Source organism: Rhagoletis pomonella, unplaced genomic scaffold (genome assembly GCF_013731165.1).
Source record: "Rhagoletis pomonella isolate Grant_MI unplaced genomic scaffold, Rhpom_1.0 Rhpom_scaffold_00007, whole genome shotgun sequence".
In the NCBI taxonomy this organism is placed as follows: Eukaryota; Metazoa; Arthropoda; class Insecta; order Diptera; family Tephritidae; genus Rhagoletis; species Rhagoletis pomonella.
The window spans coordinates 36,693,164-36,707,209 of record NW_023458561.1 but is presented as its reverse complement, the minus strand read 5'-3'; the positions used below and the strand labels follow the sequence as shown (position 1 = coordinate 36,707,209).

The window sequence follows — 14,046 nt, the reverse complement described above, 5'->3', positions numbered from 1 at the left end:
AATTTTTTATTATTTCCTTTTTAATTTTTAATTTTTTATTGTTTTCTTTTTTATTTATTTTTTATTTTTGTATTTTTTTGTATTTATTTTTTTTATTTTTGTTAATTATATTTATCTATTTTGTAAAGATTTTTATTATTTTCTTCGTAATATGTTCCTTTCTTGTAGTTGCTTTTTTCGAATAGCTTATTTGTGATGGCTTATTTATTTATTTTTTTTTTTAATTTGTTCGTATTTAATTTTTTTATTTTTTATCTTTTTTGTTGGTTTTTTGTAGTTGGTTTATTTTTTGTAATTTGTTTTGTTCTTGTATTGGTTTTGTAATATTTATCTATTTTTACTATAGCTTACAAATTAATATATAAACTTATAAATCTTGCACTCTGATAATGTTGCCATATAATAAGGTCAAATTTTTTCGAGAAAAGAAAACACCATAAAATCATTAAACTATTTTGATGTTGCAACTCAATTTGATGTCGTCCTTATTTAATACGTTGTATTCTTTCTTGTGTTAGACTTCGTGCAGAACGTTGTGGATTTTTAAGGCATCATTCAAAATCTTCATGCTATTTTTGAGAGCGGTGTCTATATGTGTGGCGATCTTAGATAGTGGACATTTTTGCAACATGTGTTGCGTTGATAACGTTGTCCGGCATATCCAACATTCGCTCGGGTTGTTTCCACTATAATAGTATGAAGTGCTGAATAGCGTAGCGTTTACCCGCATTCGTGCAATTTTGATGCGGGTTGTGCATTCCCATCTTTCCTCTTCTTCTTCTTCTTCTTCTTCTAAAATTTTGTAACAGTAATTGGTTATTACTGTACTTATTTACGGTACTTCTGTGATTAATGGGAGCAGAAGTGCCCCCCCCATAAAATTTTTATTATTTAGTCTTGCTCGCTTTCTCCATAACTTGGAAATATCGGTTTAATATAACTTTTCGAACCAATATATTTTACAACGCCCAGACTATCAAAACAAATTAATGTTTTAGATTTTAGATCTACCGGATTGCTTGTTCTACAGCAGTTAACTGGGCATTGAAGATTCCTGCGTGCGGATGTAGTAGTATTATTTCCTTTCTAAATTTGTTTCTTTATGGAAATGTAAATAGTTCCCTTTTGTAATTTGTTTCTGTTTGTAATTTGTTTCTTTGTACCTACGTAGTTTATTTATTGTATTTTTTTGTAATTTGGGTATTTTTAAATTATTTTTTCGTATTTAATTTAGAATATTTTATTGTAATTTGTGTGGTTGTTTGGAATTTGGTTTTTGTATTTCTTTCTGTAAAGTTTTTATTAAAATTTGTTTTTTTTTTTGTAGTTTTATATTTTTGTGCTCTGTTGTTGATTTGGTTTGAAATTTGTCTTTTTATTGTAATTGGATTCTTTGTTTTTTCTTTTTTGAAATGGTTTTTTAATTCGTGTGGTTTGGTTATTTTGTAATTTGTTTTTCTTTGGAATTTGGTTTTGTATTTATTTTTGTAATTTTTTATTTAATTATTTTTTTTCGTAATTGTATATTTTTGTAATCTGAATTTGCTTGCATTTTGTCTTTATTTCATCTTACTTTTTTGTTAGTTTTGGTTTAGTTTTAATTTTATGAATTCTCTTGTTTTATATTGCTTTATATTTTGTTTTCAGTTTTTAGTTTTTTATTTATTTTTCTTTTTTTGTTGTTAATTTTGTTTTGTTTTTTCTTGTTTTTTGGTGTGTGTTTTGTTTTTATATTTTTTTTTTATTTTTTTTTTTTTTTTATTATTTTTTTTTTTTTTTTTTTTTATTTTTTTTGTGTGTTTGAAATGCTCAAAAAATGTAATCGCATCGACTACAAAATGAGAGAAAATCGTTTTTTTTTTTGTTTAAAATTTCAATAATTTTCAATTGTGTGCCTTTCATTATTCCCTTTCGCACGCTTGACGCATTTCGGCTGCGGTTGCTATCAATTGCCGCCTCAATGCCCTGCCGGCGACCAACGAACGTACGTACATATGTACATACATTCATATATTTACTGCACGAAATTATTATATTAATTAACATAAAAAGCTAAAGAGTAAAAAAAAAAACAAAAACAATTCAATGTATGTGAGAATGGGCGTGTACATATTAAAAGCACTTAACGCGCATATTTTAATTAACGATAAAATTAATGTAATGCAACCTTAATAATGCAATTTGCTTCGCTATATTTATTATACATACATATACTGCTCTCATTAAATTTACATACCAGCCTGTATTTCATTTTTTTATTTTGTGGTGAAATGATACTGATAGATTTTTTGTTGCATGTCGAGAATTGAGAAATTTCTGCATACATTATGTACAGTACTTATGCACATATGTACATACATATGTACATGTGCAAATGTGGCTCTGAAACATTAATTTAACCCTCCTTATACCCTTCTTTAGATTATTATTTCATTAAGCTTCATGAAAGATCTGAGAAATGTGTATATGTATTACTCGTATTATTATTAAAGAAGCATACATATGTATGTATATCGAAAAGGATAAATATATTTGCATATTTTATATCACATCTCTTCCTTTTCATTTCGTGAAATTATTTTGACCCCGCATCGTATGTGCCGAATTCGCTGTAAATATTTAACAAGCAAACTAATTTTATATAAAAGCGATTGTTTTAAGCTTCTAGGATTAGATTCACATTGTATCCTGTCCCGCCTTCGTTTCGCAATAAATTATAATAATTTTGTATAATAAAAAGGACAAATTTTAATTATGACTACAGAACTTTTCAAATTTCGCACCCAAAAAAAAAAAAAATGTATGCTGCTACTACTTTCAGCTACTTTATCCCTAATCCCACCGCATATCCAACACATAGCATTCGTTTTATTTGTTTATTTTTCCATGGAGATTTCCCTAAATTAGCATCAATCATTACTGGCGCTTTGGTGCTGGCAGTTAGCTATCTCCCTGTCTTCATCCCCTCACAGCTGCGCTACATTACTCGAAAATAGTTTTCTAACTCAAATTACAAAGTTTAATAGAAATTTCATTTCGCGCAGCAGTCGCTATGCTAATTTACATACATAAATAGCATATACACACATAAATGTATGAACTATTTTCATTTAAGTAATTAAATTATACGGTAGAGATTTTGTGAAATTTTCCCTATTATAAATATGGGCAAATCTCCGGAACCGTGCGATTCAACGTTCAAGAAACGTAAACGTAAAGTTTGAAATCCATTGAGGACAAAATAAATTCTTGTGTGATTCATTTTCCTCAATTGCTTAAGTAATTAACGATAATTTTTCGAAAATTACCAGGAAATTTACATAAAAAAGACTATTCTCGCCAGGTTGTCCAGATTGGTTAAAAAGAAAAAAGCCATATCTGATAAAATCGCCAAAGAGCGCCAAATGTTTTTTTTTTTTATAAAATTCATGAAATCGGCTTAAAAAATCTTTTATTTTATAAATGAGATCTTTTTATGACGTAGTTTTTAAAACAAAAAAACGAATATACCTAATACCTTCAGATTAATAATAAATAACACAAATAACTTATATGATAGTGATGTGCAAACAATTTTCTTTAAAATTATTCATACTTTTAAAAAATATTTATATTAACACATTTCCCATTAGGATTGCACAATTAATAAATCTATTATAACTCATATTAATTGATTAATCGCACAAACCGCTTTTAAGCGCTCAGCGCTAAAAATAAAATAAAAACTATAAGGCAAAATTTAGCTATTTCCACAAATGAAATTACAAATTTCACATTCAGCGGGAGTTGTCACAAATGGTGGTTTAGTATTGGCAAATGTTCGATACGCTACAACAAAGTCGATAACAATAAAAAGTGTTGCCACATCAAATTAAAGCTCTAACTCCATAACCTACTTATCACGTGTTTCGACGCACTTACACATGGTAGCGCACAAAAAATCGCCACAGACGATTTCCTAAATTTTTACCCGCAAATATAAAAACAAAATCGCCAAATTGGCGCTAAAACGCGAAATCTGGACACTCTGATTCTCCCGTACAATACCGGTCGGATGGTCATCGCAACTATAAGCATTCATATTTATACATATAAAAACTAGTGTACGACTGCCTCAACACCCTAAACGCTCTTCGCAGCAAGAACACAGAATTACTGGGCTGGGTGTCGGGGCATGAGTACCACGACAGGCGGACCGCCTAGCAATACTACGGAGCTACCACAATATTCCATGGCCCGGAACCCTTTTGCGGGCTCACCAAAGCCCACTTAAGTGAGGTCATAAACAAGTGGGTCGACAAAAAATTCGATAGGCATCGGAGTGAATGTCCAGGGCCAAGAAAAGCTAAGCGGTTCATCTGTCCAACACAAGAAGCTGCAAAAAAGCTCATAATTTAGACATTGTTCCCTGCGTTATCACCTAAGTAAAATTGATTTTTCGGACATGAGCGTCTGTCGCGTCTGTTAGATAGTCGAAGAAACTACAACATTTAATCCATTGGAAATATGGAACAAAAAGCCCACCGAGGCGCTAGCCTATATTAAAAGCCAGCCTTCACGTATAGGGTAAAGGGTCACGCACAATAGACCACCCTAGAGGTCGCAGTGCTCAAGGCACGTAATTATAATAATACTAATAATAATATTACATATGTGTATATGTATGTTTTACACCGTTGTAATATCAAATTGTTGCCAAATGTAATATAAAGCAATATGCGATCCATATCTATTATTTCTTATTTCATATTGAAAACCATATTTCGATTATTTACACCTAAGAAAATTAACGGTTCAGTTCTTGAACAAGGTCTTATTTAATTTATTTTTAATCTCGACAAATCACACATTGTTTATGTTATTTGAACACCTTAACACTATATACATATGTATGTACATATATGGTATCTGCATTTAATTGCAATTTTAAACTTTTTGCACACATAACTTTACCACCTTGTAGTTTGAAACTACTGCTCGTTAGATGATAAATATTTGTAAAGCTGCTATGATATTGTATATATTGGTGCATATACATATATTGTTTAATTACAGTCTTCATGGGAAGTTTATATATAAACACTAGGAGTGTTAATCCCGGGATCCCGGACTTTTTAAGGCCTCGAAAATCCCGGGATTCTTGGCAAGTAATCCCGGGATTTTCGGGATTTGTAATTTGCACTGATGGCAATAATAGAAACTCCTTTTCTTGACCAGTATTGGCTACATTTATTTTTTATTTAATAATTAATATTTTTTCTTATAAATGTGTAGCTCATTATACATATAACACCGCGCGATAAAAAAATTTAAACACAAATATCAATATGTTCGCGAAACAATGGGCCAATATAGTAAAATTGCGTTTTTAGTTTTTCACTCTGACGTCAGTAATTCAAAAATGATAAAAAAAATTCAGAAAAATGTGCTTAGAGAAGAAGTATGGGTATAAAATTAATGAGGAAATCCTGTAGAATTTAAACAGATTCAAGTTTCTGGTGCAGAAGGGCAGGTAAATATTGCAAATATCATTTTAAAATTTTATCCTTGAAATTTCGCAGTATTTCTTTTTGAAAAAATTATATGCAAGGGCTTATATAAACTCGATAACATCCTCGAATTTCGTTTTTCTAACTTTGTCAGCTTAAAAATTACCTATTCGTCCTTGTGAATCCCTAAAATTTAAATTTCCTATTGCATTTGTTACCCATATTTTTATTCTACATTGCATTGAATTTTTTTTTTTAAATTTTTCGAATTAATAATTTCTTTGAAATTACAAAGTCCTTCAAAATAAATCCTGCGGCCGGAGGGAGAAAAAATAAAAACGCCACTTTAAATAAAAAAGTGGGTTTCAAACCCGTTTATTTATTATTTGTTTCATGGTAGGAGAGTTTCTCAAACAATATAGAAGCAATTTTTTCGATTCAAGTTGTTGAAAAGTAATGAATATCTAAATCCCGGAAAAAGCTTAAAAATTAACATCCCTAATAAACACTATCACACGAAATAGATATGTACATATGTACATACATACATATATGCACATGCATGCATGGATGTGTGTTTGTTTTTGTATGCATGCTTGAGGGAAAGTCAGTCCCTGCAGGGAAAGCTACTATCCTTTCCACGTTCTATCCTTTTTCAATGTAAGCGACCGGTATTTTTAACAGGGCGGTGTCATGCGAGATGTCAATTGTCCGCTCCTGCATCAGCCCCTACTAGTAGCAATACTATTTAGTGGCATCACGTGCCAGTTGACGGGATAGTCGCAGCTGCGGACAGAGCAAAAAGAGTTCTAAAAATTTATTTAATTTTTATAATATTTGATTATTAATTTCAAAAATGAAATTGAATTTAAAATTTTTAATTTATATATTGAAATTAAAAAATTTAAATAATTGACTTACTATACTTTAACTACCTCCTAGCAGACTCGAACTTGAGTTCTCAGAACCAGGGCTCGAATCGGTAACGGTCGTGAACGAGCAACTCGTCACGTAAAAATGCGTATTTCGGATTTCAGCAGTCGTGAACGGCTCGTCTTGTGTACCGAATTACGAGACGACAAGTACCTTCACGACTGTTATAATTCGAAACATGCATTTTTACGTGACGAGTTGCTCGTTGATGACTGCTAGGATTCAAGCCCTGAATCGGGTAGACTTCAGTCGTCGCCACAGCCGACATTTTTATAGAAAGTATTTTCGTTTTGGCTTTGGCAATTCAAAGGAAGTTGTCGCCGATCGCCTAAAGTGTTCGAAGTCGTCAAAATGGTAGAACGCTGCTTGAGCACATAATAGTTAATGAACTGGTATTTTTACTGACTGGTTTGGGCTTGCACTGCGGAGAACTAGTATAAGGTATTTTATTTTAACAATTTACCACAAATTTACATAAAGTGGTAAAGAAATAAGAGCTATCATTTATTAATAAGAAGTTTTAGTTTTCTCGCAACCCCGCTAATTAGCCTTTTTGTAGAGTGTCGTAACACCCCTACAGCTGCTAAAGTCCTGATTGTTTTATCACAAGTGTAGACGGGGTGCCAATATAGGGTTTCCTTGGAAATAGTATCACTTTTTTTCTCAGGTTTTCGGCTGCATTTGCTAGACAATCAGCTGTATGAACCTCTTATCCTGGAAAATGAGTAAAATCTTTTTTCTACGAATAATTGGTATAATTATAGTTCATAACGAAGTGATATGTCTTTTATCCTTAAATAACAGTTCATGAACGGGAATTTGTGCATACTATGCAGCACAGCTTTTCACAGCAGGGGTCCTATACACACATTACTGCAAACATTTGTCTACTCAACTAGTTACACACTTTTGTGGCACATCGATAGCAATAAATTGTAATATTAAAACAATAAATAACTTCAGCTGCGTAAATAAACGAAGTACTTACAGTTACATTTATTAATACATATTTACATATGTACATACGTATAGGTCTTTGAAATAAATACTTACCTATTTGCATATTTGTTGTTGTTTGAAAGCTGTGTTCATTAAATTTGCTTAGGCATTATCGACTTTGGTTGGTTAAGTCATTGCAAGAAAAAAGAAATCTCTGTATTTAAAGTGCTTTATAAAAGTTAAGGGACAACAACTCTTCAAAAAACTTCGCCAATTGCCTTTCTCCTTTGCGAAGTTCCACCAGTTGATCACCACAAGCGTAGACTTGGTCCAAACGAATGTGGCTATAGATAGTTCTTTCGAAGGCCCCTAAAATCTTCTAATCTTTTTTTGAAATTGTCTATGTGTCTGCGTCTTTTAGAAAGACGGTCATAATATGAGATTTGTAGCGACTTACTTTAGTTCATCAATATAGATCCTTTCAATTACCCACCGAGTCTAAAGTTGCGCTTATTGACAAGAGTTAATTTTCGATTGATCTCCAGGCATTATGTCAGCCTGGTGCTGTCAATGCTGGATCGCTAGGTAAACAAAGTTCTTGAAACTAATAACTGCCAATAGTGCAGATTTTGTTATAATACGCGAAGATCTTTTGTTGCCAGGAGGTACTTTGCCTTGCCCATTTCACTTCTAGACCACTCTGTTAGGCCTACGATGTCAATAAGCTGCGTTTCATGTAGTCAGCTTTTCAGCATCAGATTGAAGTGACGCCCACTTTTCATATAACGATAAATCTCAGAAATGCTTGAAACTTCTATACATATTTCGAAATTTAAGGACACTAATTTACTCAGACTTGATACTACCAACAATCCCTTGAAAATAAGTAACATTATTTGGAATTTCGGTAAATGGGTGTGATAGCGCCCATATATGTAAGTTTATCTCATTATTTCTAACTGAACATTCTATGGAAGATGTTTAAAATATGGGTAAAACCATCCCTACTTACCATGTAGTGGTAGTTTTCGGAAAGGTGAAAAAACATATATTTAAACCTTGCGCCGGGTTCTGGTCCTCCCGAACTTAGAATTTCTTTCTTGTTTCTTTTTGGTATTATTGTTAACGAAACTTAGACAATTTACAGAAACGTCTTAATACTGCGACTAGTATATAAATAACGATATTAACGAGCAATATTAATTTAACAATTTTAGTTTAAAAGCAAATGCTTTTTACCTTCCTTTTATTAACTCGGGATGTAACTATGTTATATTGATGCGCCTCAAAGATGCAGCGATTTCTATGCTCAAGTTACATACCTGATGACAGTATGAATGGCAATTATAATAGGGAGGTTTTAGGTTTTTAAACTATAATTTTATTATATTTTAAATACATGCTCAAAGGACATATAAGTAAAAATAAATTTCTGCTACTGGCTTTGCATAAGTTCTGCTACTGTTGTGCGCTTAGCCGGCTTTGCGTAGTATTCAGCCGAAGTAAGCTGGATGCTGCCACGTTGACGTGATTCTGTAGTCGCTGTTTGTGAGCTATCACGAATCGTTTCGTCACTTCAGTGACAGTTGAAATGCCAAGATCACGATGTAGATCGGTGTTTCTTACGTAGAATGGCGCATTTACTATGCCTCGAAGCACTTTGTTTCCCAAGAATTGTATGCCGTAAGTCCTGACTGGCCTTAGAATTTGTTTGTATACGAGAATTTTGTTGTGTATTGACAATCTTGAGCTTGAGCGCTTATCACTGAGGTAATAGAATTTGTTTAATTTAAAATCAAGCTCATCTCGTTTTTCTTGACGTAAGATTTCTAGCGCAATTTGGCGTCGAGTGTAATACGCAGGTATTTGGCTTCGTCGAAGTATGGGATTATTGACGCGTCAATGAAAGTTGGTTTATATGATGTTTTTTTTTAAGGAAACATGTAAAATTCAAATTCTTATCTCGCGGTGTGTTACCTCCATATCTCAAGTGTAGTTTGGACTTCTGAATTCAGATTTCCATCATCGTCCCATCATCGAAGCAGCCCGAGTCTTGAAATTATTTGATTGCTGCCTTATATTCTTATAGAATTTTAGCGCCGCATCCTTGTCTGCAAGCAGCGTGAAATCTTTGCACTCACTTCTTTCTGCTGTTGTTATTTTTTTTTAAGGCGTGGCCATTAGCTGCAGGATGGGCTGGTATGCTACAGGTGTTGACTGTTGGATCAAATGCGCCTTCTCTGTTCACCTTCGCCAAACACGATTTTATCGTAGTGACCGGTGACAGCGCTCATACGTATCTCACAGGCGCTCATAATCGCTTTTTGAATTTACCTTATCCTTCGGTCGCACTTATTGCCGAACAAGCGCTGCTGACTTGTGTGAGGCGTTAAACCGAATAAGCCGGAGTGACCACACCGAAGCTCCTTCTCTTCGTTCTGGTGTGATCCGAAGCTGTGCGCTGGTTGCTAATGTTACTCAAATTGTAGAAGTAGGAGTTGGTATTGGGTATAGTCGCGTATCTGTAATCGCATATCCAGAGGAACACCCTTATACTAGGTTTACATATAAGTAGATTATCCTCATTTTCGAGCTTAAAAAGAGGAAAAGAGATTAGCCATACCAAATTCGTCCCTCGTTAATCTGTAATTATAAAATAATCTCGGATCAAACCGATACCTTTTCGGTGTCCAACCTAGTTTTATGGATTATTTTTGCGAAGAGAAAAAACGCCAAATGAAAAAGTAAACGAAAATGGACGCTAGCAAGAAAAGGTATTTTTAAACAAATATTAAGCTAAAATATATTTAAATTGCTTAATTTAGCAGAAAAAAGTGATCACGGTGGCACAGAAAAGGCACTTAACTTTTCCTTGAGATGTGAGAATAAAAAGCACAGCAAATTTGATCTGAGATTTGCCTGTGTAAATGGGAACGATTAACAAACGAGCTTTGATTGAGATTATATTTACGTGTGAACATACTTTTACCATATTACCTTTAAAAAAAAGGGGGAAGCGTCGCTAAGAAGCAATTAAAAAGGGTTGCAGCGGGACAATAATTTGTGTCGCCACTAAGCTAACTTAGAATTTCGTTAATTGCGGAAAAAGATCTAAATTAAAAAAAGTAAAATCCAAAGCATGTTAATATATTATGCCGCATCGTTCTAGGCCTGATCCGAGCTTGCCGCTTTTTTGTTTTTATTGGGGTTCATCTAATCCTTCAATCGTTGTCGTCCGGGTCGGCCAAAGGGGTAGGGTGGGTTAAAGACTGTAAAGATTGGGAAGACGTAATTTCTCTCATGCGGGTAGCTTTCACATGCGCGAAATACGTATAAATTTAAACCGCCACAATATGTAGGCCATATGTGCCAGAGTAACGCGGGTATCTCGAGATACCTACAGCTCTGGTGCTTCAACTCCAATGACGACATTCACAGGGTAGTAGTTTTTGTGAAACTGGTGATTGTCTATCGATAAATGTCATTGATTGCCTGTCTGTTATTGTTATACGTAGCTGTGATCCTTGTCCTTCAGTGCTTGGTTGGATATGCCGTTTCCTGTTTGGTTGCGCGCGCCGGTAGCGGTTGACTAGGAGCTGCATGCTCAACATTATGTTGGTTTGGGAATCGCTAATTTGTTTGGCTATATAGATATAGCCGAGCTTCCGATTTGCGGTATATTTACTTTCATCGTACACTGTACTCATAGATCAACATTCATGTCTAAATACTCCAGTGAAGTTGACTTGCAACATAATTTCCCAATACAAAATTTTGTCGGTTAATCGAAATTTCTAAATAATGCACAGCATATTAATTACAAAAGTGCAACAACAAATTCTTGTTGTTTTTGTCGATATCTATCTTTTAAGTGGAAATTAGTTTTGGTATTTCTAATTTTCTCATTAACTTCGTGTTGTCTGACTTCAACCAGTTTTCACTCATTTACACAGTTCTTTGCGCAAAATGAATTGTTGACAGATTTGGATCAACTACACATACAAATGAGCATATGTATGTATGTATCTGCATAATTTCCCTGCAAAAAATTGTGCGACTAATCTCTAAAGAGAGTATTCCGAGATTACTCTCAATCGGGTACAATTGGGCATTAATTAGTCGCAACTAGTCTCATACGGGTACTAATGGAGGTCAATTAGTCTCGACTCATCCCTTATGGGTATAATTTGAGATCAATTAGTCCCCAACTCATCTCTAACGGGTACTATTAAAGATTTAATGATATGTACGCTCTTATTCAATGAAATTTCATGTGCGGCGTTGGCACACAGAGAGAGTATTCGCCTAACAAAACTGAGCACCCCGGTTCGAATCTCGGCTGGCGCAAATTTTTATTTTTATTTTTTTAAAGTGACTAGTCGCTTTTTATACCCTTTCGGGTATAAAGGTGAACAATTAGTCTCTTCATAGGACATGCCCGAACAAAAGCGATCAGTTGATTCCATATAAAGAGATCAAAAGTGGTATTAGTCGCATGCTCCTTTGCGATTGCTCCCGGAGTCATCCCGGATTAGTCCCATTTTTTGCAGGGTTACATCTGCCCATCAAAACACAGAACTTACTTGTGTATGTAGATGCACTCCTTCACTCACAATAGTACTCACAGATATGAATATAATTATTTGTTACATCATAAAATCAATTGATTTTCACTCTAGTTTATATTAACAATTTTCCCATTTAATTTTCCATTTGCAGGTAAAAGCATCTGATGCCAAATATTTGCAAGTCATACAACAAGTAAAAGCGCACGGCTCCTTGCAATACAAGGTTAAGATACTGCATGAACTGCCAACGGATGAGCAATTATTTGTGCATGTCCATTCACCAACAACACAACAAGACATTGAGGTAAGCCAACTAGTACTATGTATGTAGTAGTAAATAATGAATTATCACCACAAAATGTTGGCCAAGAGAGATGGCGAATGCTATAAATACATATACAGTGACTCAGAAAAGTGTCACGTGTTGTCTTTTTTTATAAACATTGACAGTATTTTTCGTGTAACATTTTTGTGTTGTTATTTTTCTAAAAAAATATTGTCCAAGTTTTAACCAAAACCATATAAAACTAACTATCGGTGACAAATTCTTGTCGCAGTTTTTTCAAGGAAAAATATATTTATATTTTTATTTATTTATATTTATATTTTATATTAAATATATTTATATTTTTTAAATTTAGGAAATTTCCACAAATTTTTATAAGAACTTCACAATTTTGAAGTTTTAGCAATTTTTTGAGAATGTTTGTTGTTTAGTCCATAAAATTATAGCCTAATGAAGTACAAGGTTTAAGCGATTAAAAATAACGTAGATTTTTAATAATTTTTTTCTTTTGGTGACTGCCTTTGCGGTTTTTTTTTTTTTAATATAAAAAGTGCAATTCATAAGAAATTCAAAAATATGGAGAAAAGACAAACACGTATGAGCAAAAAAAAAATAAAAAAATTAGATTCTTAAAATTTGCACTTTATATATGAAATTAAAATATGAAAAAGGTTCAGATTAAGTAAAAATTTGTTGAATGTTTCTGAATCAGCTATGACTTCTACCCTCTAGACATAATCGTGGTACAAAGCTCAATAACAATATTGTAATGATATCGTTTTGGTTAAAGCTGGGAAAATGTTTTTATAAAAAAAAATTACAAAATCTCTCGAGTTTTTTTTGGTGTCATTCCCTTTTATCGCTAGAAAACAAAACGATAGAGAAACAAGTACAATAAAAAATAAATAAATTATTTCAATAATTTTAGCCCTAAAACGTCTATTTAGGCGAAAAAGTAATGAAATTACTCATATTGTCATTGCCACCCGAAAAAATCATTTTTTTTTTAAATAACTTTGAGAAGTTTTCAAATAGAATGTTCATGTTAGAGACAATGAAAGTTGACGTCATATACAACATACCTGTGAAATTTCAAGGGTGTGCCACCAAATTAAAAAAAATTTCAGCATGCAGAATATCAGTGGCAGCTGTATTTATAAGATCGGCATTAATATCTCCGATGACGGTCAAGTCTTAGGTGGATTTTTATATTAGAATCTCATTTTTGTGAAAATAGCAGATAGGGGGTATTGAATATAAGCCCTCGATATATCAAAAACTACTATAGTTACAAGAATGGTTCTTGTGTCGTTTTAAAATTACTATTTGGGGTTGTATAAAAAAATGTATGTATTTAAAAAAATTGAAAAATGAAAATAGTTGCAGAATTTTGAAATAAAAAAAATAAATCGTAAAAGCAAAAATAAATATTTTGCAAACTTTTTTTTTTACAATACCCCTAGCTGATCTTAAAAGATCCCGGAATGTCCAAGCTGTTTTTGAACAGATACGAATTTTAGAACCTCGAAACTATTTTTTGTTTCATATTATTAACAAATTATTTATTTAGAGTTTGGAAAAAAATATTTTATTTATCTAAAAAAAAAATCATCTTGAAAATTTACGGATCTTTTAAGATCACTTGGAGGTATTTTGTAAAAAATTTGAGCCAAAAGTTTTACTTTTACGATTTTTTAATTCAAAAATTCAGCTTTCTTGTATTTTTCGGAACTGTTTTGTACACATATTTGCTTTATAGTCTTAAATATCACCTATAAAACGAAACTAGCACCATATTTGTAACTGTAATAGTTCTTACGTCCTATAATAA

At 32.8% G+C, this 14,046-nt stretch overlaps 1 protein-coding gene across 1 annotated transcript in view; it reads left to right on the top strand.

Moving 5' to 3' along the window:
- Positions 1-14,046, top strand: part of LOC118743796 (nuclear pore membrane glycoprotein 210) — a 120,466-nt gene that overhangs the window by 59,863 nt on the left and 46,557 nt on the right. The window contains exon 22 of the mRNA XM_036476560.1: positions 12,081-12,233. Coding sequence (XP_036332453.1) covers positions 12,081-12,233 — 153 coding nt within the window. The remainder of the gene's footprint in view (positions 1-12,080; positions 12,234-14,046) is intronic.